Genomic DNA, 25,658 nt, shown 5'->3' on the forward strand with positions numbered 1-25,658 from the left:
AAAGCAAATGCACATGAATCCGACTCGCCTTCGTCTTACGTTATATGTGACAGAAATAATCTGGCACTCTAGCTCATTAAACATTCAATAACATGATAAATTCCTACTAATTGACCAGATTTGAACCCCCTTGTGAGCTTGCAGTTTGAACCAGATCAACCAGATTTGGGTCATTTCATCAAAGCATGGAGGCATGTGCGTTTTCACAGATCTAGCTTCAAACTCGGTCAAGAAAATTAATCCTTTTTATATTTAGTCAAGTTTTGACTAAATATTTTAACATCGAGGGGGAATCGAAACGAGGGTCGTGGTGTATGTGCGTGTGTCTGTGTGTCTGTGTGTCTGTGTGTCTGTGTGTGTGTGTGTGTGTGTAGAGCGATTCAGACTAAACTACTGGACCGATCTTTATGAAATTTGACATGAGAGTTCCTGGGTATGAAATCCCCGAACGTTTTTTTCATTTTTTTGATAAATGTCTTTGATGATGTCATATCCGGCTTTTCGTGAAAGTTGAGGCGGCACTGTCACGCCCTCATTTTTCAACCAAATTGGTTGAAATTTTGGTCAAGTAATCTTCGACGAAGCCCGGACTTCGGTATTGCATTTCAGCTTGGTGGCTTAAAAATTAATTAATGACTTTGGTCATTAAAAATCGGAAAATTGTAAAAAAAAAATAAAAATTTATAAAACGATCCAAATTTACGTTTATCTTATTCTCCATCATTTGCTAATTCCAAAAACATATAAATATGTTATATTCGGATTAAAAACAAGCTCTGAAAATTAAATATATAAAAATTATTATCAAAATTAAATTGTCCAAATCAATTTAAAAACACTTTCATCTTATTCCTTGTCGGTTCCTGATTCCAAAAACATATAGATATGATATGTTTGGATTAAAAACACGCTCAGAAAGTTAAAACGAAGAGAGGTACAGAAAAGCGTGCTATCCTTCTCAGCGCAACGAATACCCAGCTCTTCTTGTCAATTTCACTGGCACTGCCTTTGCCACGGGCGGTGGAGTGACGATGCTACGAGTATACGGTCTTGCTGCGTTGCGTTGCGTTCAGTTTCATTCTGTGAGTTCGACAGCTACTTGACTAAATGTTGTATTTTCGCCTTACGCGACTTGTTCATTGTTCCACCCGACTGACCCGACTGGGACTTTGAGAACATCGAAGAAAAATACAATTGCAAATTTGTTTTAACCGAAAATGACGCCACTGTGACTTTGACATTTGACTAGGATCTTCCAAGCTTGCGTACCTCTGGAGGTTGTCAACCCCAGCGAGCGAGTGATGTTATTTTGTTGGGCCTTGTATTTTATTTGTGTGCGGCCTTAACAAAACTGATTATGTTTATTATGTAATAGTGTTTATATTCGTTCCTGGTATCAATAGAAAGATAAAAGAATGTTAAGTCGATCATGCGTTGTCAATCGTCGTGAAGAGAGTATTTTTCATGGAGAATGATTCACTATAGTTGAACGCTTTCATTACAATCATCAAAATCGCCAAGAATCGAGCTACGCCAGAATTCCACGATGAAATCGGTGTGTATGTGTATTGGTGTGTAGTTGAATGAGAAAGTGTACATGTGTGTGTTAATCTGTGGCATGTGTGTTGAGGTGGAGGAATGGTCTTTTCCTATAGTGTAAAATCATAGCCATAGCTACGATTGTGAGTCAAATGTTGTTGTTTTTACAAAGGAAGGTCTGTGCTTGAAACAGATGTTGTCACAAGCGAACACTAAACCGGACACTTACTGGTACAATGAATATCCAGCTTTTACTTGTTCGATCTCACAAGCTGCAGCATGCGGTCTTTCAGCTGTTCCTGAAAAAGAAGAAAAAGTCAGTTGCAAACAGCAATGGACACTCACACTCACCCGGTTTAGGTTTTCACTGCTTATTGCTGAGACTCCTGATAGCTCAGGCGAGTCAATAAACACACACACACACACAAACACACACACACACGTGCACACGTGAACGCACGCACACATACACACACACACACACTGGCACGCACGCACGCACGCACGCACGCACCCACGCACGCACGCACACACACACACACGCACGCACACACGCACACACACACACACACACACATACACACACACACACACACACACAGAGACACACACACTTACACACACTCTGGCGTTTTTCCCTCGTCTGACTGGTTAATATACACATTGACCAATTGTTTGATTGGCCAATATATTGATTTTTAATTGATCCATTCATTGATATATCCATTCATTGATTCACAGTAATTACGTCTTTCGCACGCTTTTGTATACCTTCAGGGTTTCTCCACAGCGCGGAGAGGTCTCCGTGTACAGCTCGATGCATTTTGAAGCAGGTTTCGAGACTGGTCAGTCGATAGAGGGTGATGGTCAGTAGCGTGGTCAGTATCACCAGCGCTATTGTTAACAGCTTCCTGCTTGGAAACGCTGCCATGTGTCCTGTGTGGGAAGACATCATAATTAATTATATACGATACCAAATAACCAAAGGGAAGTAAACGCTCTAATGGAGTAAGCGAGAGTTATACGGAACCTTGCTCCTGGCACCTGAGAGAATAACAAGCATTGTAATTCAATCAAGTTGGCGTTTCAATGAAACAGATCCTGTGATTGGTCAGAATGCCCCAACTCATTAAAAATTACCGGTCATTAATTGTCGATAAGTCCCGGTCCATCGTAAAATCTTTCAGTTTATGTTATAAGGGACGGCGTCTAACTATAGCCAACATAGCATCATACCGGGAAATCACGTACTCACACCAGCTTAGATCTTTGTCTACATACAGTTGATTATTGTGAGGCGAGTCGATTGCGATGAAGAAGCAACGATCTTTACTGTCTTTTCTACCCCCAAGAGGTGAGAAAAGGCCTTTGAATGAAGGAACTGAAAGTGAAAGTACTTCACGGCCTAGTACATCTGCAGAGCCCGAGTCTCAAGCGGCGGCAAAGAAACCAACATCGGCATCTTCCACTGTCAAACGATTTCAGGAAAAATGGTGCAAAGAGTTTCTGTGGTTGCGGACAGAGGGGGAGGGGGAGAACTTTCTCATGTTTTGTGAAGACTGCAAAAAAACACGTCAACAAAATGGTTACACAAGAGGTTGTCGAAATTTTCAACATTCATCTCTCGAAGACCATTCAAAATCGCTAAGTCATAGAAATGCTGTTGGAACATCAGATAAGCAACTTTCGATGAAACCTGTATCTGAGCAAGCCAAACAAAGTGAGAATGAATGTCTCAATGCACAGATTCGGACAGTCCTATACATGGCTCAAGAAAATATTGCCGCGTCCAAGTTTGAAAGCCTACTGAATCTGCAACGTGAAAATGGTTGCTCATCACTCAGTGCCGGGGTAACTTACAAACACCATGAGACTGTAGCTGATATGGAAGAAGCTCTTTTGTCTGTAACAAAACAGGAACTGAGAGAAAAGATTGATCGAAGTGATTATGTGGGAATTGTGATTGATGAGACACTTAACTGTACGTTGGACAAAAAACTCATTGTCTTTGCACGCATCGTTTTGGATGGCACCCCTGAAACTGTGTTTCTTGGAAATTATACCATCGATAATGGTACCGCAGAATGTGTGTATGCAAAAGTTCGGGAGGTGTTGAGGGAATGGGGCATCGACGAAGATCACCCTCGCCTTGCAGGGTTAGCTTCAGATGGAGCATCAGTTATGACTGGACAAATCACGGGTGTTGGGGTGCGAATGAAGGAAAAACAAGCAAAGCTTATTCATTTGCACTGTATTGCTCACAGGACAGCACTAGCCACGAAAGATGCAACAAACAGTGATGAAACAGTCGCAGATTATCGTCTCTGCCTGCAGAATTTGTTCAAGCTGTACAGAGCATCGGGTGATCGGACACACAGATTGAAGCAACTGTGCGATGCTCTTGATGAGGTCGAGTACAAATGTCTAAAACACCCAATAAGTGTGCGGTGGCTGAGCTTGGGCAAGGCTGTGGATGCTGTGAAACAAACTTATCCAGCCCTTATTCTGGAACTTGAAGAAGAAGGTCAGCGTGGGAACACTTCGGCAGTTGGACTACTGAAGAAAGCAAAAATGTTTATCTTTGTTGCGATTACCTACATGTTGGCGGATGTCATTCCCGTCATCGATCGGCTGAATCTCACTTGCCAGAAAGATAACGTCAATCCGTCTACTACAATAAAGCCCATGGTGGAAAGCACCACACACATGCTGACACAACTTCTTGACACACCAGGAGACAACGAACGAGAGTTTTCTAACTCACTGCAGGGAGCAACATTCAACACCACAACTCTCACCCATCTTCACAACAGAGGACAGTACGAAAGAGTACGTAGTATGGAACGCCAAAAGGCCCACAGTATCGAGACTGAGTCTCGATACTGGGAGTATCGAGACTTAAAGTCTCGATACTCCGAGTATCGAGACTCGTTCATTTCATTGGTCTTCCCTCGATACTGCGAGTATCGAGTATGGAAATGAACCAATCCGTGGTATCGAGTATGGTTGCTATGCCGCCCTAGTTCAGTATCGAGTGTCTACAAAACGATTGGTTAAATTCTGATCTCGAGTGTGAACAGCACCCTGGTGCGCCAAAAGGCCCACAGTATCGAGACTGAGTATCGATACTCAAAGTCTCGATACTCAAAGTCTCGATACTCCGAGTATCGAGACTCGTTCATTTCATTGGTCTTCCCTCGATACTGCGAGTATCGAGACTTTGAGTGTCGATACTCTGTAATTTCATTGGTCGGACTCGAATTTCAAGAGTATCGCTACTGCGCATCTCGATACTGGTTGCTATGCCAATCGATCTGATCAAGAACGTAACAAGACAAGCGATTGGTTCAGTACTTGAACTCCAAAAGGAACTGGTAAATTAAAAAGTGAAACCAATTTTTCTGCTTTTATTGCCTTCAGTGGAATAAGGTTAGTTCATGCTTTGCCGGCAAGGTTATTTCTTTTATTTCCTGTGTGTGTTTGCGTGCGCGACAGATCATCGAGTATTTTCTATGGCATCAGTATTACAAAAATGAAATTGACGTTCATCGGCGCTTCAGTTTCTTTCATCGGCATGGCCCCTGATGTCATGTTTGAAGAGATCGAACCTGAACTTGATTATTGTATTGAGTGAAAATGCAACCAGAAGTATTCAACTGGTAGGTAAAATACGATGTTCCATAATGACTAACATAAGCTTACCCTTCTCTTCTCCCAATGCCACCCAGCCAGGTCAAGTTGTTGCATTGTTGATCTGTTCGGTATTTTAAAGCCAAGTTGTATCCCAGATCTACCTCTTCTGTATTTTGGGGGGTATTCATCGTGCTCCTTCGGGTACTATATATAGGAGATATTTCTTTAGCCTATAAGTCTCATGCTTTTGGTATTAATCAGCATTTTCAAAATCTTCAAGCCACAAACAATTTTCCTCCTGTTGATACACTTGTTTAGATTTTTTCATTTTAAATTCCGATCTGGATTGCTTGCTTTCGAAGATGACAACTGTTGGACGTCAGCCAGGCTTCTGACAAAATTAACTCTAGACTCACGTACTGCTTCCCTGACAATTTCAAGGGGCACAATGATTTGAGGTAGAAAAGATCGAATGTCAAGTTCATATATGTCAAGCGGATTTGGAATAAATTCGACCCAAAAAATTCGATTTATTCGAACACGCTGAGCTAGATTACGTCCCTTGAATGAAAAAAAAGAAGATTTTGCGACGAAGCGCTTACCTAAGTCAAAATACATTTGTTCACCACAAATTAGATAAATGAGTGGAATACATGGTCCAAAGTTCGATTGGCAGTACTTTGGCGGGTAAGGGGATAGTCAGTATGGAGTTTATGCGACAATGTTCAACTAAAATGTATTAATTTGTTTTTGTAGCCCCACTCCAACAAAGAAGCAAAATAGTGTTTGCAAATCTCTCTGTGTGTGTGTGTGTGTGTGTGTGTGTGTATGCACGCGTGTTTGTGAGTGTCTTAGGGTTGTTGTGGTTAGCTTAGCTTCTTTGGTTGATCGATCGGTACTTTGTGCTCCGATTTATTCTTCAGGAAAATGAGTTTTCAACTGTCCAGCACACCAGTGATATCTGGAAGGATGCGAGCGACATTGTTAAAAAAAGGTCAGTCGTAACTCATACCAAAGAAACTACAATGGGAAGAAGGATAACTTCCTCATTGGGCATGCTTAGAAATGAGAATGGCTAAATACGAGTTATTCCCCTTTTCTACATGCTGATCAGGCTGTCTCCTGCTTTGTCATGACTAGTACAGTCGATCTTTCTCATGCTGTGACTTGCTTTATTTTCACATTTTCGGTATTTAAAACAGCAAACACACACACACACACACACACATACACTGAAGAAGTTTCCATTCTGATTCGGTTATTTTATTTGGTGCTATATGTTTGCTTCACATTGTTTCTTCTTTTACATTGCTTTGGATATCCCAATTCGCTAAACACATCCATAATGCATGCATGGCTCATTCGAAAGAGGGCAACTGAACAACTGATGCCCAATAGCAATAAATACTGAACAACTGAACAATAAATAGCAATAAATGATGACAGTGCCAAGTTTTTAAGTACAAAGTGAAATCATGTGACTGGACAAAGGCACAATTACAAAATACAAATAAAAAAATCGAGGCCCATTTTAATTAAGTTCTCAGCTCATGGGGAAGCATAAGGTGACCCTAGAAACCGAAATTAGGAGACCTCCCGCCCCCAGGGCAGACTACAAAAAAAAAGGGGGGGGGGGGGGCTAATTTGTGAAAAAGTATAAAAGGAATCAAAAACTGTATACATGTATTTAGTTAATACCCCAAAAATTGTATAGTATATACAATGTCAGACCCTAAAGAAAGTTTGTTAGTCATTGCTTAGGCAAAAAAGCAAAATAGTCTGTTTACGGTATCCCGACCAACCCTATTTTTTCCCCGCCAACCCTAGACTTTTTTTTTGGCATTTGGAGAAAAAAAAAGAAAAAAAATCAATTTTGTTCCTGTTTTTTTGCAAAATAATTTAAAAAGATGGTTATAAAAAAAAATTAAGAAAAGCCGACCTACCGACCCTCTTTTTGTGTGCCTATGTTACTGTGAACAGACTAAAAGGTACATGTATCACAAACAACACACCAGGGATGCTACTCCCCCCTTAAAAATAGCCATGAGTCATAGGTGTGACGTTTGAATCTTTTAGGTAAATAAAACCATAGGCAATTGATCGGAAATATCAGTAAAAATCTTGTATATACTATACAATTTTTGGGGTATTAACAAAATACATGTATACAGTTTTTGTAAACAAGTTTATTATTTGTTTGCTTGGACCAATCCTCTTGCCGAAGAGTTTTACAATAAAAATTGATTTTACGTCAAAAATATCACAGGAATATCGAATGTTGAGGTAAGGCTGGGATAGCCAAGTTCAAGAATAACGGAAGGTGACTTGAATCTTTTTGAAAATGTATAAAAATATAGATGGTAGGCAATTCAAAATTAAAAAAAGGACTCTCGGAGCATGGACTTAATAGTCAAAAATTAAAGAAGGCTCTATGAGCCGAAGTACATGTTTTGTCTATTGTCTTTTTTTATTTTGAATTCCCTACCATCTGTATTTTGATACAATTTTGGACCCTCTTTGTACGGAGAGAGTTGGCAATTGTTAATCACATTCTCTCATCTCATTGACTCTCCTTCGGCTCCTTGGTAACATGCGTTCCCGTCTCTGCCAGGATTGGACACAGCAGCAGATAAACGGTAAATATGTAACAGGCATAAATGGCAAAATAGCTCGCCTCGCCTGATAATATATGAGACAACTGTTCTATTACAAAGTCTTTCTTGGGAGGCTTGGCTAATTTACTCGCTCGTTTTACACGGGGTTCCATCGTTTTCTTTTCTAATCGGAAAACCTTGCTCCTCAGTTTGTTGACCTTCTGCCGAAGTTCCGCTTCACGAGGGGATGGGGAGGATGACGACTTTGATGCTTTACATCCTATGTCCTCCAGGATCGCCTGAATGTCATCTAAAAAAGAAAACACACACACAAAACACACATAAAATAACATAACCATAACAAGTTACAACCTGGAAGAAATTAAAACACGTGTAATTAAATCACAAAATGAAAATAAACAATAGCGTAGGAAGGCAGGCCAGAAATGAAGTGTATTAGCAACTATGGATACGATGTGGAACAATGATGGAATTGACCTTGTTTGGTACTGAATGGGTGAGGCCATTAGAACTGTACCCACGGAATACGCGCTATATAAGCTTCATATTGATTGATTGATTGATTGATTAGGACAACAGTATCAGGTAAACTCCTCACACACCATGCCTCTTTCTTTCTTTATTTATTTGGTGTTTAACGTCGTTTTCAACCACGAAGCTTATATCGCGACGGGGAATGGGGGGGGGGGGGGGGGGGGGGGGGAGATGGGAATAGAGCCACTTAATTGTTTCTTGTTACACCATGCCTCTAACAGGATATGTTTCCCATCTTTACGTGTGGGAACTACAGGTACAATTTCATCCATCCATGCATCTGCCCTATACAGCTTCTTCTTCTTCTTCTTCTTCTGCGTTCGTGGGCTGAAACTCCCACGTGCACTCATTTTTTTTGCACAAGTGGAATTTTACGTGTATGACCGTTTTTACCCCGCCATTTAGGCAGCCATACGCCGCTTTCGGAGGAAGCATGCGGGGTATTTTTGTGTTTCTAAAACCCACCGAACTCTGACATGGATTACAGGATCTTTTTCGTGCGTACTTGGTCTTGTGCTTGCGTGTACACATGAAGGGGGATAAGTCACTAGCAGGTCTGCACATAAGTTGACCTGGGAGATCGGAAACATCTCCGCACTTAACCCACCAGGCGGCCGCGACCGGGATTCGAACCCTCGACCTTCCGAGTTAATAGACCGACGTCTTACCACCCCGCCACAGCGCCCGTCACCCTATACAGCAATTATCAACTATGTAATGGATGGGTTTAAACATTTTTTGATGTCAGGGTGTTCTACATGGTTAAAAATCTCTTACCTGGTTGAACAATTTGTGCATCAGGAGACAGGTCGGTGCTGGCTTCATTTGTAGCTACCCTTTGCGATGGTGGCTTCCTCCCACTAGCAACCTGCAAATGCACAGCTCTTTAACTGACAAACTCACAACCAACACCCAGTCACAATGAAACAATTCTCCCAATTTCATGGCATTGGTCTTAGGCCACACAAAAAAGTGTATGTTTCTGGTAAGGCAAAACAAAAAATAATCTGTTTACGGTATCCGGACCGACCCTATTTTTTTCCCACCGGCCCTAGACTTTTTGGGGGCATTAAAAAATAAAATTAAAATATTCAGATGGCTAAAATACAAAAATAAAAAGCCGACCTACCGACGCTATTTTTGGGGGGCCTATGTTACCTTAAACAGACTTTTTTGTGGCCTAACATGACTAAAGGTGCAGATTTTTTTTCTAAACTTTTTTTTTTAAACCATCTTTTTAACTTATTTTGTTGAAAAACAGGAAAACAATTGATTTTCGAATACCCCTTTTATTTTTGAAAATGCAAAAAAAAAAGTCTAGGGTCGTCGGGAAAACATAGGTAGGGTCAGGTGACCAGAAACATACAACTTTTTTGTTGTTGACGCCGACGCTATACTTTTTTTTTTGCCATTTGGGGCTGTTTTTTTGCAAAATAAGTTCATCATATCATCATAATCAAGACGTCGATCCAAAATAAGTAACTTTTTTTTGTTGGCCTTATAATTTTTTTGCGCTAAATGCAAACAGGCATTATTTGATGGGAACAATGCTGTTTTTTTCAATTCTTATCTGCCTCAAACTTGTCATTACTCAACCTGCATTTAATAGTGTGCTTCTTTGGTTTGCAAAAACCTAAAACCAATAAATAAATAACCTTCGGTGGTGGATTGGGCACTGCAAACAATGTCGGGACAGCATTCCACATAAGTGATCCTCTCTGCAGGATTGTTTTACTGGTTGGCCTCAAAGTGATCAGTACAAAGCTTGAGACCTTGAACATCAGCTGGCTGCAGCTTTTCAAAGTCCTCTCGCTTGTGAATTGCATCCATATTCTGCACCTAGTTTGACAATAAAAACAACAATGTTATTGTTAAACTAAGCAAAAAGGAAAGACAAAAAAAGCTAAATCAGATCTTCAGTCTAAATCTAACGCTCTGCCTGAACGCAAAACGGATGAGTGATGTACTTTTGTACTGTAGTTTTCCCGTAAGCAAGGTTTGATAAAGTATTCGGCAAATATGCCCACGGGTTGTTTTGTACTGACTGCTGACTCACACTCGATCACAGTTGAGTACTCGCTGACGCTGTAGTCTACTGAGTGAGTTGACTCGAGCCATTGCATTCTCATTCTGAAGAAGGTAAACCTGATGAAATAATCACTGCACAACCCACCTTTTTTCTTCTTTAGGGAACTTGTGGAAAGTGTTCCCGAAGCAGCTCTGTTTGTAACGGGCGTTCTTGCAACAAAAAGCCGAGCACAATTTACCACCACCTCGCACGCGATCGGTACCTACGCGATCCGCCATTTTGTTTTCGCCGCCAGCATGTAACTAGGGACGATAACCCACAAACACTTTTTCGCATTTTCTTCGCAAGTTCCACGTCTTCCTCATGTACAGTGTTTGCTCATGCAGTTGGGCCCTTCTGAGTTGTTTCACCAATCCATGTGAAGTAATCTTTATTTTCCAAATCAAAGAACATGTACATGAATTTACAACGATAAGTCCATTATTGTACGCCAGCTAATCATAAATGGGTATTTGAAATACGACTCACATATTTGTTAGATTCAGCTGTATATTTTCAAAACTCTATGAACAACAATAAAAGACAGATGAAGTCTGGCAGGAATGTCAAAAGTTGAAAACTAATGTTCAACAGTGCCTCAACTGTAACCATGCGTGCGCCTGTGCACGGACCAGACATAATCATGTTCTGTACTAGTGCCAGTCATGCAATACTGCAGCAAGACTGGTTCTGTGCAGAATTAAAGTCGTAATCCCACCCCTCCTGTTTAATACTTGCTTCTTGGTATTTTACTTTTTATTGTACACTTATTATTTTGGGTGGTTGTAAGCTTTGAACGTTTACGTTTTATGATGGATTGAATTTGATGAATAAACATTTGATGCTGGTAGGTCTGTTTGGTTGTTAATCGCGTGCTTGTGTTCGAAATGTTGTGTCCAATGCAGCGCTACGAGACCACAGTCTGGTGGGGAACAGGGCTAGAGAACATTTTTAGTATCACTTTTACAAGGCTGCTAACAGAATAATACTGAGTGTCTCTTGCATGACACCCAAAAAACAAAACAAAAAAGCATACCAACTAACATGTATAGCAGACTGGCACAAATCATCAGATGACCTTTTTGGGGGCGTTGGTTCAGGTAATAAAAGAATTATTTATTTAAGTAAGTGAATTAAATGTATTTAACGCATTGCCATAGAAACTGATTTTACAAACACAATGCAGACACACACAGAGACAACCAGGCAAACAAATATTAGGTTTATTCCATGACATTTTTGTTAAAGACTACACATACAAATTATACATTTGCCCACCATCTCACTAAACAGATACATGTAAAAATAGGTACACATTAAAAAAATAATACTAAGTCGTGTGAATCATGATAGTTCAATGATAATAAATGTGAATATTTGCCCAGATTTGCTCAAGAGGTGTGCAACCTGACCATGGAGAGTGCAGCCATGGAGAACTGATGGCAGAACAGCTGAATCCTTCGCTGAAGTATACCAATCCTGCCCTACATGTTCCTTATGCTGCCTTGCTGAACACATTGATTTTTGGGTAAACACACACAAAAATTGAGAGTCCATGAGTGATAATCTGCAGTCTGAAATTATTCGCTTTGCTTTTTTATCAGACGCGTATCATTGTGATGGTTTAATATTTATTATATATATAAGATATATTTCAGCGAACAAAACATAAACTTAAACAGTAAGTTCAGACTTGATCCAAACACACATTTTCCTCAACAATAGTCCAATGCAAATATGTTGTGGATGTGTCCTTAAATCATTTATAGAATCAGAGACACAGGAATTGCTTGCTCGAATGGTTGAAACTGTAAATTTAGACAAATAAAGAGTCTGATCAAAAATACTGTGTGGAAATGTTTAGGTAATTCTGTTATGGTCATATATGTAACACTAATCAGTTGATCAATTTGCAGACGATTTGTCTTCAGTCAATGGTCAGTAGCAAAGGGCTTTATGTTGCCTGAATGGCGGGGTAAAAACAGTCATACAGGTAAAAACCCACTCGTGCTAAAAACATGAGAGAACGTGGGAGTCTAAGCCCAAGAACGAAGAAGAAGAAGAAGAAAAAGAGTGTCTGGGGGTTGATTATAAGTTGGGGTTGATTCTTGCAGCAAGTTCTTTAGCTGCAATATCCCCCATATAATCAAGAGGGTATAAATAAGATATTCTATGGATATGGAAATGGATATGTAAAACCTATGGAAACCATTGGTACAAAACGAACACAGTTAAAAATTATATGAGACTGTATAATTATGTCTACTGGCAGGAACAGCGGCTTGTCCCTGTGAATTTTAATTTTTCTCTACTGAGACTGTTCCCAAGATATATCCTTGCCTTATTGGCATTGAGAGCTAGCAGGTTGTAGATAGCACCCTCAAATTAATTCTCCGAGTGATTGTTTGAAGTTGCGCCCCCGGCCCCTTGAAAGTGGAACAAATCAAAAAGCTGTATTTATACACAGCTTGGTGGCCCTGCGATTAGACAAATTAGGAAATCACATTCTCAAATTTTGATTGCCCACATTTTTTGTGAGTAAGAGGAAAGGGTAAAGGGTCAACCACTAAATCAATGACAATGTCTGTATAACCCTCAGTACTATAAAGGTAAAAGGTCAACCACCAAATATATGTCTTTAGCCCTCAGAACAAATGAAGCCCAGGCATAGTATTGATCTACGACTTCGAAACACAAACCATCTGCAGTGTGATCAAATAACCATTTCATCTTCTTCTTCTTCGTTCATGGACAGAAACTCCCATGTTCACTCATGCTTTTGCACAAGTGGGTTTTTACATGTACGACCGTTTTGACCCCACCATTCAGGCAGCCATTTGCCGCTTTTGGGGGAGGCATGCTGGTTATTTTCATGTTTCTATAACACACCAAACTCTAATATGGATTACAGGATTTTTTCCATGCGCACTTGTTCTTGTGCTTGTTGTTTTAAATGGACACACACAGGGGAATAAGGCACAAGCAGGTCTGCACATCTGGGAGATAAAAAAAAAATCTCCAGCCTCCACCCACCAGGAGCGGGAGCTTGGATTCGTAACTGTGACCTTCCGTATAGGACTAGGAGGCCGATGGCTTATCCACTAGGCCACTGTGCTTGTCAATTAACCATTTAATATAAATCATTTAAATCAATGTAAATACAACACTGAGACTTTGACAGACACCTACTTCTGACCAAATGTACACAGTTTTGACCAATCCAATAATGGATCAAGCATGCTCTTCCTGTGCGTAACTTGGTTCAAAAAGAACATGTATCCACAAACATTTATGTTTCACTATTTCTGAGAATGTTTGTGTTTGAATGGAGTGTCCAATTACTGTTGGAATGTTTCTAAGGTTCATATTTGTATTATCTCCCTGCATTCTGCTGCCCTATTCGCTTTGGACAAGTTATCCCCTGTGTATCATTGCTCCTTCAGTTTATTATCTCCTAATTTGTACCTTCAAACTTGACAAGATCAATAAAGCTGTACTCTCTGTAAGACTATCCTGTGACAGATTCTTTTATAAAAAAAAAAAGGACCACTATCACTACAAGGCATTTTCAGTGTCTTAACCAGCCACGCCTAAGTGAGCAAATTCTTTCCAATAAGGGGAAACAACACCCACACGCATCTTTTTGATCATTGCAAAACATTATCTAGTAGATTTACATATACACTCTTCAAAAAAAGTTAAGGATCACTTTTTTACAAGCACACCACACAAAACAGACAAGACGAAATTCTTTCTTTTTTAAAAAATTATATAATTGAACAATCAAGGAGTAATGACAAACAAAGCAAAGATCGAACGCGGCCGCCACAATTTAGCTAGAGTGGGTCAAACGTGACAACCCTCGAACATGGAATTCACAACAATGTGAATCAGTGTGCCCTCCGTTGTGTGTCAGGCATTCAACACATCGTTGGCGCATGGAGTGGATCAGGTTGCATATGAATGCTCTGGGAACTCCATTCCACTCCTGCTGGAGCCATTGCAGCAGTTGACCCAGATTGGCAGGAGGAGGGTGATGTTGCTGTACCCGACGACAAAGTTCGTTCCACATGTGCTCTATGGGGTTCAGGTCCGGGCTGTTGGCTGGCCACAGCATCCTGTTGACCCTGGCCTGCTAGATGAAGGTGTTTACAGCTGCAGAGCAATGGGGAGGTGCGTTGTCATCCTGAAGAATCGCAAGAGGGCCGATCGCTTGGAGGGCTGGAACGACTAGGGGTTGCAGGATCTCATTCTGGTAGCGGACACCGGTCAAGTTGCCCACTACATGGTACAGAGGTGTCCTTAGACGTGGGCTGATCCCTCCCCAGACCATCACAGAGCCTCCGCCAAAACGCTGTCGTTCCAGAACAGCGCCTTCTGCAAAGCGCTCTCCGCGACGCCTCCACACTCGGATGCGACCATCAGCAGGTTCCAAGCAAAAGCGGGACTCATCTGTACACAACACCTGAGCCCACCGCTGGCGTTGCCACCTCACATGTTGAGTGCACAAGGCTCAGCGAGCTGCTCGGTGATTAGCAGTCAGGGTTGTTCCTCGGACTGGACTCCTTGCACGCAAGCCAAAGTTGTGTAAGCGGTTTCGGATCGTCTGACCACTAACAACAGGTGGTTTTTGTTTGTTGTTTTTTTTCGTTTATGGGCTGAAACTCCCACGGCTTTTACGTGTATGACCGTTTTTACCCCGCCATTTAGGCAGCCATACGCCGCTTTCAGAGGAAGCATGCTTGGCATTTTTGTGTTTCTATAACCCACCGAACTCTGACATGGATTACAGGATCTTTTTCGTGCGCACTTGGTCTTGTGCTTGCGTGTACACACGGGGGTGTTCGGACAGCGAGGAGAGTCTGCACACAAAGTTGACTCTGAGAAATTAATCTCTCGCCGAACGTGGGGACGAACACACGCTGACAGCGGCCAACTGGATACAAATCCAGCGCGCTACCGACTGAGCTACATCCCCGCCCCACTAACAACAGTGTTGGTGGTAGCTTGTAGGCGTTGCCTAATGTTTGCCGTAGCCATTCTTTGTTGCATGGCCTGCCTCTGAATGAAGCGATCCTCTCTTTGTGTGGTGTCTCGATCTGGGCCGACCAGAACGTTGTCGCTCCTGCACTCTTCCAGTTGCGTGGAATCTCTGTTTTAGTCTGATGATGACAGAGGGAGCCACTGCAAGCCTCTGAGCCACTTGCCTGGCAGCAACACCGTCTTGTAGCCATCCTATTGCCCTTCCTCTATCCAAATCGCTCAGTTTTCTTCGTGGGGGCATGTTGCTACTGTGCATAATTGTGTCAGTGTGTCAACCTTTAAACACAAGCTGGTGAGCGATGTTCATAGCCAGGACCCTGTTGTAGCACGTGCATCACAACCTTTTGCCCTGGCATGCGTTCCTCAAATTTCATGGAGCTATACAAAACGCCCTTTTTCTTCCAAAATGCAGAAGCTTTTGAGAAGTCCCACAAAGGGAAATAACTCTGCATGCCAAACAAAATTGTAAGTCAAGACTCATTGTTCATTTGTTAATTCAAACACATTAATCTTTTAATTATTATGTCGATGTTTAATTTTTTGGCAATGTTTTATAATTAGATCAGTTTTTTCAACCGATCCTTAACTTTTTTTGAAGAGTGTACATGCATTGAGGAAAGTGACAGATTATTCTCTTATTAAAATTCCGTTGTAACTTGTATGCACTACAAAAATGACCTTTGTAATTCCTAGCTGTTATTTCACAAACACATTTCATGGTATTCTGCACAGTGCTTGTGTATCCGCCCTCATGATTATAATGCTTAGGATTGGTGTCATATGATTGCTCTAATTCCAAAAAGTAAATGAGAAGATATTTAACTAAATTTGTCCACAACTCTTCGCAGTAACACGAACGAAAAGACAGCTGCAGAAGAAATTGTTACATTTACTTGTGAGCAGCGCAGCACATGGACAGAGGAATAAAGGGTTGCTCCAGGAAACCATGATAAATATAAATCCAACAACTTTTTGATTATTTTACAACTGGTTCAATAATGAAGTGGTTAGATCCTGTTGCGACATTCTCAGTTACTTAACCTCCCCCCCCCCCGATAGTCATAGAGAGACCTCAGCTTAAATCCAAAATTCCAACAAGTAATAATTGTAATAATTATATCCAGCGGGGAAGTGAGTTTACCCAACCGAAGGGTTGGTAATATATCTGGTTGTGTACATTCTCAACTATGCTATAGGCGAGCAGCCATACATCCACAAAATAAAGTGTCTTTCCCTTTCAGCAGCACATGTACGTGTGCAATGTGCTGGTGTACTCTCACTCCTCTTCTTCTTTCAGGGCACATCTTTTCTGGGTGTTTGAAACTGAGAGGAGGCTGTCATCCAATACCAGCGCCTTGGATTCCTGAAGAACGAAAAGATCACAAAAATCACAAATTTGTTTCAGTAAAATCAGTGAAATCTTATTTTGCAACCAAGGGCAAAGAGTGCTGTCTGCCATTGTCAAAGGAAGACATTACACAAATCGAACATGGTTTTCAGATATAGCACTTGATAACCTACACATTGATATTTAAATTTCCTGTGAATTTTTTTAATGATCATATGAAACTTGTTTGTAATCATAGGCAATTGTTTCAATACTTTTTTGATAAATTTAAAGGTTTAAAAGTTAATTCTTATCAGGCGTTTTCGTCTTTACTTATTGTTTTTGTATCTGGCTGAAGTTGGCTTATGCAATGTTTTGTTCAGTTCTAACACTTCTCTGGATGGGATGTATGCTATTTTTTGTTCTGCCCCGGAGATCTTTAACTGCTTTCTCATTTGTTCAGTTATGGTAATCATCTGCACTTCTTTCCACAGTGACATTATTTTTGACTCACATGCGAAGCAAAAGTGAGTCTATGTACTCACCCGAGTCGTCCGTCCGTCCGTCCGTCCGTCCGGCCGGCCGTCCGGAAAACTTTAACGTTGGATATTTCTTGGACACTATTCAGTCTATCAGTACCAAATTTGGCAAGATGGTGTATGATGACAAGGCCCCAAAAAACATACATAGCATCTTGACCTTGCTTCAAGGTCAAGGTCGCAGGGGCCATAAATGTTGCCTAAAAACCAGCTATTTTTCCCATTTTTCCCATTTTCTCTGAAGTTTTTGAGATTCAATACCTCACCTATATATGATATATAGGGCAAAGTAAGCCCCATCTTTTGATACCAGTTTGGTTTACCTTGCTTCAAGGTCAAGGTCACAGGAGCTCTTCAAAGTTGGATTGTATACATATTTTGAAGTGACCTTGACCCTGAACTATGGAAGATAACTGTTTCAAACTTAAAAATTATGTGGGGCACATGTTATGCTTTCATCATGAGACACATTTGGTCACATATGATCAAGGTCAAGGTCACTTTGACCCTTATGAAATGTGACCAAAATAAGGTAGTGAACCACTAAAAGTGACCATATCTCATGGTAGAAAGAGCCAATAAGCACCATTGTACTTCCTATGTCTTGAATTAACAGCTTTGTGTTGCATGACCTTGGATGACCTTGGGTCAAGGTCACATGTATTTTGGTAGGAAAAATGTGTAAAGCATGTGAGTCGTATGGGCTTTGCCCTTCTTGTTGTTTTATTTGGATGGAGAGAAAAAAATGTACTGACAAAATTGTCGTCTTTTTTATTTTATCTCTTTTTACATTCGATGCTATGTTTTAAAGTGCATTTGATTTCTTTCTGTCTGTGCTTTTTGTCTTGAAATTGCTAATAACTTCTGCATCTTTTGACCAAATTACTTCATACTAACCTTCACCCTGCTTTGTGGGTCGTGGACGACCCAGAGCCTCACAAAATCGTATTTATATCTCTGAAACTATTTGGAGTTTTTAAAGGCTGACATAGTCCTATTTGATTAGTTTAATTACATCCAGGGCTTTTCCCATTGTTGCGGGGATGTATAAATTAAGCTTCCTGCAAAGTTTTAGGTTTGAAGTCCTCACCAATTACGAGAAATAATTAATTATTTATTGCATTGTTTAGCAACAGTTCTCCAAGACTTGGGCTACTTTTAGACCGTTGACCTCACTTCGTGACGTTTCGTAAACCAAAGATGGCATTTGAGACTGTTCTGTTTACATTTGACACTATCAACACCACTTTGCAATACTGAAATAATTTTTTCTGTGTTTGAAAGCTACAGCCAATCGTTATTATATCCCCTTAGATACAGTTTTATAACATTATTGGCACATGTAAACAATATGAATTAATTAATGAACGCTACGAGTATGGCAGCCTTTAATTGAGATTTCATGTAATCTCCAATCACCATGCGACCTTCCCATTGCCCAACTTTTGAAAGACTATCTTTCTAATCTAAACAAACAAATAAACGATGACGCAATTTGAACTACACAGTCCGGATGATGTTGGTCGTTGACGACCCATATGGTAAAGAATTTTAATAATAATAATAATAATACGAGAATTTATAACGCGCACATATCTCACCACAAGGCGACTCAAGGCGCACTCATACACATTCTTTCGCATTAACAACTCATGCACACTCATATAATAATAATAATAATACGAATATTTGTAACGCGCACATGTCTCACCAACAGGCGACCCAAGGCGCACATACACTCATTCACACACACGGAGACTTAAAGTCATTAACACACACACACACCATCAACCATTAAATATGTACAGTTATTCAGGGTGGGATGGGGGTGGGCAGTGTAGAATGCATGGATTATTTGGAAAAAAGGAATGTCTTGAGTGCAGATTTGAATGATTCGAGGGACTGTTGTTGACGGAGGGGGAGAGGTAGTGTGTTCCATTGGCTAGGTGCTTGGAAAGAAAATGAGCATTGACCTGCTGTTTTGAGTTTGGTGTGGGGGATGTTGAGCTTAAGGGAGTCGGCAGATGATCTGAGTGCTCGTGAAGGGACATATAGAGAGAGAGAGTCGGAGAGATAGGCAGGGGCGAGACCATGAAGGCATTTGTAGGTGAGAGTGTTGATTTTGTATGTGATACGGGCAGGAACGGGCAACCAGTGGAGCTGATTTAGGAGGGGGGTGATATGGTCTCTCTTTTTACATTTAGTCAAGTTATGACTAAATGTTTTAACATCGAGGGGGGAATCGAGACGAGGGTCGTGGTGTATGTGCGTGTGTCTGTGTGTGTGTGTAGAGCGATTCAGACTAAACTACTGGACCGATCTTTATGAAATTTGACATGAGAGTTCCTGGGTATGAAATCCCCGAACGTTTTTTTCATTTTTTTGATAAATGTCTTTGATGACGTCATATCCGGCTTTTCGTGAAAGTTGAGGCGGCACTGTCACGCCCTCATTTTTCAACCAAATTGGTTGAAATTTTGGTCAAGTAATCTTCGACGAAGCCCGGACTTCGGTATTGCATTTCAGCGTGGTGGCTTAAAAATTAATTGATGACTTTGGTCATTAAAAATCTGAAAATTGTAAAAAAAAATAAAAATTTATAAAACGATCCAAATTTACGTTTATCTTATTCTCCATCATTTGCTGATTCCAAAAACATATAAATATGTTATATTCGGATTAAAAACAAGCTCTGAAAATTAAATATATAAAAATTATTATCAACATTTTTTTTTCAAAATCAATTTAAAAACACTTTCATCTTATTCCTTGTCGGTTCCTGATTCCAAAAACATATAGATATGATATGTTTGGATTAAAAACACGCTCAGAAAGTTAAAACGAAGAGAGGTACAGAAAAGCGTGCTATCCTTCTCAGCGCAACGAATATCCCCCTCTTCTTGTCAATTCCACGGGCACTGCCTTTGCCACGGGCGGTGGAAGGACGATGCTACGAGTATACGGTCTTGCTGCGTTGCGTTGCGTTCAGTTTCATTCTGTGAGTTCGACAGCTACTTGACTAAATGTTGTATTTTCGCCTTACGCGACTTGTTCTTTCGTAAGACAAGACGGGCAGAGCTATTTTGAATGCGTTGGAGACGAGAGATAGAAGAAGAGGGAAGACCAGTAAAGAGAGAGTTACAATAGTCAAGACGTGAGAGAATGGTGGAAGTGACCAGTTTGGCGGTAGCATCTGTGGTGAGGTACTTGCGGATAGTGGCGATGCGGCGGAGTTGGAAGTAGCAGGTGCGAGAGACAGAAGAGATGTGTTGTTTCATGGAAAGGGTGTTGTCTAGAGTGACTCCGATATTTTTGACAGCAGAAGACAGAGGGACAGAAGAGTCAGAGAGTTGAAGAGAGTCGGAGGTGGCTTTGGAGAGTTTGGATGTAGTGCCTATTAGAATGGCTTCAGTTTTGTTGCTATTGAGCTGAAGTTTGTTTTCTGTCATCCAATTCTGCACGTCAGTGATATAGTGTCAGAGATAGAGGAAAGAAGAGATTCAGACTGGTCAGGGGAAGAGCTGTTGTAAAGTTGAGAGTCGTCGGCAAAAGAGTGGTGGAGAACGTTGTGTCGGTCAAAGATGTGGTCAAGAGGTTGAGTGTAGAGAGTAAATAGTACAGGCCCAAGGACTGAGCCCTGAGGGACTCCGCACTCAAGCCTGATGGGGTCAGATTTCAGTTTGTCAATCGAAACAGTCTGGTAGCGGTCGGTGAGATAAGAAGAGAACCAAGAAAGAGCTGTGCTATGGATACCAAAGGTGTGCTGAAGGCGTTGAAGGAGGATGTTGTGGTCGACTGTGTCAAAGGCCGCTGATAGATCAAGTAGGGCGACGGCAGAGATTTCAGCTTGGTCAGTGGCAAGGAGGAGATCATTAGTGATTTTGAGAAGGGTAGTTTCGGTGGAGTGGTGAGGACGATAGGCAGATTGAAGCGGAGAGAGAAGATTGTTGCAAAGAAGGTGAGAGTTGAGTTGTTTCAGGAGTTTGGAGATGAAGGAAAGGTTTGAGACAGGGCGGTAGTTGCTGAGAGTGTTTGGGTCAAGCGATGGTTTCTTCAGTAGAGTAGAGGTTTGACAATAGCAGTCTTAAAGGAGTTGGGGACAGTGCCTGTTTGCAGAGAAGTGTTGATGATTTTGAGAATAGAAGGGAGGGGGTCAGGAAGACAGTCAGAGTAGAGTTGTGTGGAAAGAGGGTCAAGGTCACAGGTTTTCAAGGTCATTTCTTTGAGGACTTTCTCCAGGTCAGTGAGAGTGAGAGGCTGAAAGTGTGTGAAGGGAGTGCCTGTAAATGCAGGAGGAGTTTCAGAGTTTTACGTTGTTTATCCCTATTCAGATGGCGTGGGTCGTGTATGACACATACTTTTTACGTTGAATCCTTAGGAAATTATGGGTCGTACACGACCCACATAATCCGGACTGTGTAGTCCAAAGCATGATCTGGTGAAGGTTAACGTACATTAACTTCAGCTATGCAGTCCGCTGATTGACACTTTTATAGGTATACAACCCACCCACCCCCTTTCCCAGATCTTTGGTGACCTAAAAACAGCAGTTATAGCTAGGTTCAGGGCAAACCCTAGACATGAAAGTGCTTTTCATTCACAATTTAGGATGGATAATTTAAATCGGAACACATTTGTTTTACCTTCGGACAGGAAACTTTGTGGAGTGGTAATGAACAAATTTAAATTCATGCACAACTACCAAAAATGCAACCCTAAAATTAAAGAATGCTAATAACTCTACATCTGTTGACCGAATTACTTTATATTTGGAAGACATAAATATCAGCCTATGCATGACCCTTCCACAAAGTGACAATTATATAGATCAAATGGTCTGACGTTTGTGCAATTTCAAAAAAGGTTACCGAATTCGGCGATCGACTCAACAGAACAAGGTTTGACATTGAGCGGCAGCAATACTTACCTAATCTGAACCCTCCAGACCTTAACCTTTCGGATTATCTGAATTTCTGAGTATACACAAACACCCCTTAGATCATCAGTGACCTGAAGAAAGCAGTTACAACTAGACTCAAGGCATTCCCCAAGCAAGAAAACTGTTGTCTGATTGACAATTTCGGAGGTGTAATTTGGAACACATTTTGGAGAAAAGGTACATGTCCGACCATTTTACCTACAGACTCAAAGATGTGTAGAATGGTCATAGACGAACTAAAAAGCATGCACAACAACTATAAAAATATTTGCCAAACTAAAATGACTGGAAAATGTAACCCCTTTGTTGTGAAGTGACACTTCATCCATGGGAAATGCCCTGATCCTGCCTGTAATTGCTGCAACTAAGTCACTGATTGTCTAATGTTGATTAAGGTATACTATGTTATACGAATTACCCCAAAGGTAACAATTTGGAGGGCAAAAATTGGGCAAGTTTGGCTACCGCTCAATGCCAAACCTCGTACAAATGAGTCAATCCCCGAATTTGGCAACTTGTTTTTTTAAATTGCACAAGAGTCAAACCATTTGATTTATAGAATTTTCACTTTGTGGAACTGTCATGCATACGCTGAAATGTATGTCCCTCAAATATGAAGTGATTCGGTCAACAGATGTAGAAGTTATTAACATTTTTGAGGGTTGCATTTTTTGGGGGTCACCCTGTATAAAGATTTTTGCTGAACTTTAATGACCCCCTTCATTGTAAGGTTACACTTGCGCAATGGCGCGCAAAATTCATCAATGACATGAACTCATTCCTCTAAGGCAAATGCCCTGATCCTGCTTAATTGTAACTGCTGCATTCAAGTCATTGATTGTCTAGAGTTGGTTAGAGGTTACTAGGTACTAACAATCTGGAGGGCTTAAAACCGGTTAGTATAGCTCAGGCTCAGTTTTCAACCTGGTAATGTTGAGCCAATCCCCAAAATCAGATTTGTTTTCCGAAATCTCACAAAAGTCAGATTCTTTTAGGCTACCATTCTTTTACCTACAAACTGGCAACTTTGTTGAGAGGTCATACATAAGCTGAAGTGAATATACACCAAATGTGAACTAATATGTGATCGACAGATGTGGAATTTATTACAATGAGAATTTTTTTTATGGGTTACATTTTTGGGGTTACCCTGTACAAACTTCAGTTTTCTTTTTAAATGTTACGTGAGAGAAAATGTTCTTTCATCAAGTACAGATGAAGTTCACAAAGTAAAAATACTTAACAAATTGCTTTAAATCCAAGAGAAGGTGTGTGAAGGATTGGGGGGTTTGAATCAATAATATTAAAATTAATAAAAAGCACTGACTCGACCACGTACCATATATATTCTTACTGGTTGATGAGCCTTGAATGTGAAAGGTTTGTGAAGAGCAACAACTCAACTGAACCCCTGACGCATAGGCTCTTCCTTCCTTTTGTTCAGTGAGACTCTTCCATTTGTGTGGATCAGCAGCATTACCGGCATGCCAGGCAGCTACAAAAGATGGAGAAAAATAAAACATTAACAAGAAACAATGGAGAAAAATAAAACATTAACAAGAAACAATCAGCAGTATTATTTTCAAGGTAACATAAATGTTCTCTGAGCCTGTGCCAAAAATAATTTCTCTTTGTGAAAGCAGCAAGTTACTAATAGCACCATACCTTCATAAAGTAAACCCTTCAGAGTGATAGTACAAATAATTTCATCAGTTTTTATCAATTGGAAGGTCTTGAAAATGTTATAAGAATGCCCAAAAATGGCAAAATCAGACACTTTCACAGAGTATGAGAGTTACTTGCCTTGGGAGTTAGCTTGCACTTGCAAGAGATCTAAAGCGAGTTTCTCTGCACTGATCGTTAGATTTGAATTTAGAAAACAACCAAACTCATCGATTTTATATGGAGATTAATGTGTTCAAGCCTGTAGTTGCTAGTTTAAATGCAGTATGTTTGTATTGTTTCGTCTAGAGATGTACATTTCGTACATTAGAGCGTTCGGAACCTTTCAATCGCTAGCTCATCAACCTGTGAGCTATCGAGGATTCAGGCCCATTGTTGGGTAAGTAATTTTGGTTGTTGGTTAAGTTACCAAAAATGATTCCCCCCTCTGCTTCTTTCTCTCTGTAAATGAGTAGGGCTAGTTATTTTTCGGTAACTTACCCAACAACCACCCCAACAACCAAAATCACTTACTCAACAACGCCCCCCCAAGACATTGACATTTTCAAGACCCTGTTTTCTAAGATATTCTGGTCATAACTTATGTAAGTTTACCCCCATTGTAAGACCTGATTTTTTCAGGGTTTTGAAAATCTTAAAAGGAGGATTTCACTACCTATGACCGCCACCCCCAATCCCCAATGTTCAACGTTAAGCTTTTTGTCCACAGCCGGCCGGCCATTCGTCCGGCCAGACATACCGACTGACAGTGAATCCTAACACTAGTGGATTACTCCTTTTAACTTAAGACATGTTTTATTTTACTCACCTGAGCAATAAGATAATCAATGTGCCCTGAAGGACCTCTATCGCTTTGGTACTGGTAGCTCTCTCACCTATGACGTAAGATAAGACAAACTATGAAACAGCAATATTTTGTCTGATTTATTTTACGTATGGCGAAGGCGAGTCGAATGAGCATTTGCTTTTCTTGTTGAAAAATTCTAAGGACACAGATTTTCCTCTCAAATCAATGCAATAGAGAAAACTAGAAAGACAAAGTGTGTTGAGATCTTCACTTTTATTTTTAAAAAGGATACATATATCACTATGCAATTCTAACGTTTTCAAAAATTGATATCACTGAGGGTGCCCAGGTTATGCTATCTGCATGTAGTAATTCTTTCTTTCTTTCTTTTGTGTTTAACGTCGTTTTCAACCGTTCAAGGTTATATCACGACGGGGAAAGGGGGGAGATGGGATAGAGCCACTTGTTAATTGTTTCTTGTTCACAAAAGCACTAATCAAAAAATTGCTCCAGGGGCTTGCAACGTAGTACAATATATGACCTTACTGGGAGAATGCAAGTTTCCAGTACAAAGGACTTAACATTTCTTACATACTGCATGTAGTAATGACCTAACACCACAGGTGTAGCAGTTCTCTAGTCTGGTTGGCCCAGTTATATGACAGTAAGCGTACATGGTAACAGAAATCCCAAACATCATTATCATCATTCCCATAACAGTTATAGTCAACAATAATGTCAGCTCTGAATAAGAGTTAAGACAATGAAAAATAAAACGAAAAAAAACAAATGACCTGTATCCATGAACTTATGAAGAGCAGCTAAGATTCTCCCTAGCTGTAAGCTGTAAGCGTTCAAACAAAAGGATGGATTCGTTGTATGTAAAAGCTCGGTGGTCTGAGATCAGATTCTGGCCGTGCACAGGATGCGGATGGTAACATAAATAATTTG

General features: G+C 40.6%; 2 protein-coding genes across 5 annotated transcripts in view; one reads left to right on the forward strand and one right to left on the reverse strand.

Annotated features, from left to right (window-relative positions):
* Positions 1-1,768: 1,768 nt before the first annotated feature.
* LOC138975851 (probable methyltransferase-like protein 24) overlaps positions 1,769-25,658 on the reverse strand; it is a gene marked incomplete at its 3' end in the record, with an annotated part of 63,042 nt that continues 39,152 nt past the window's right edge. For all 4 annotated transcript variants that reach the window (XM_070348619.1, XM_070348618.1, XM_070348620.1 and 1 more), the window contains 2 exon segments: positions 1,769-1,838; positions 2,311-2,475. In XM_070348619.1, coding sequence (XP_070204720.1) covers positions 1,769-1,838; positions 2,311-2,470 — 230 coding nt within the window.
* LOC138977179 (uncharacterized protein C17orf113-like) lies at positions 2,484-4,365 on the forward strand (the record flags this gene model as incomplete). The annotated part of the gene is made up of 1 exon (XM_070350086.1): positions 2,484-4,365. A coding segment is annotated over exon 1 (1,515 nt), but the record flags the coding sequence as incomplete, so codon positions are not given.

The sequence above is a fragment of the Littorina saxatilis genome, linkage group LG9 (genome assembly GCF_037325665.1).
Source record: "Littorina saxatilis isolate snail1 linkage group LG9, US_GU_Lsax_2.0, whole genome shotgun sequence".
In the NCBI taxonomy this organism is placed as follows: Eukaryota; Metazoa; Mollusca; class Gastropoda; order Littorinimorpha; family Littorinidae; genus Littorina; species Littorina saxatilis.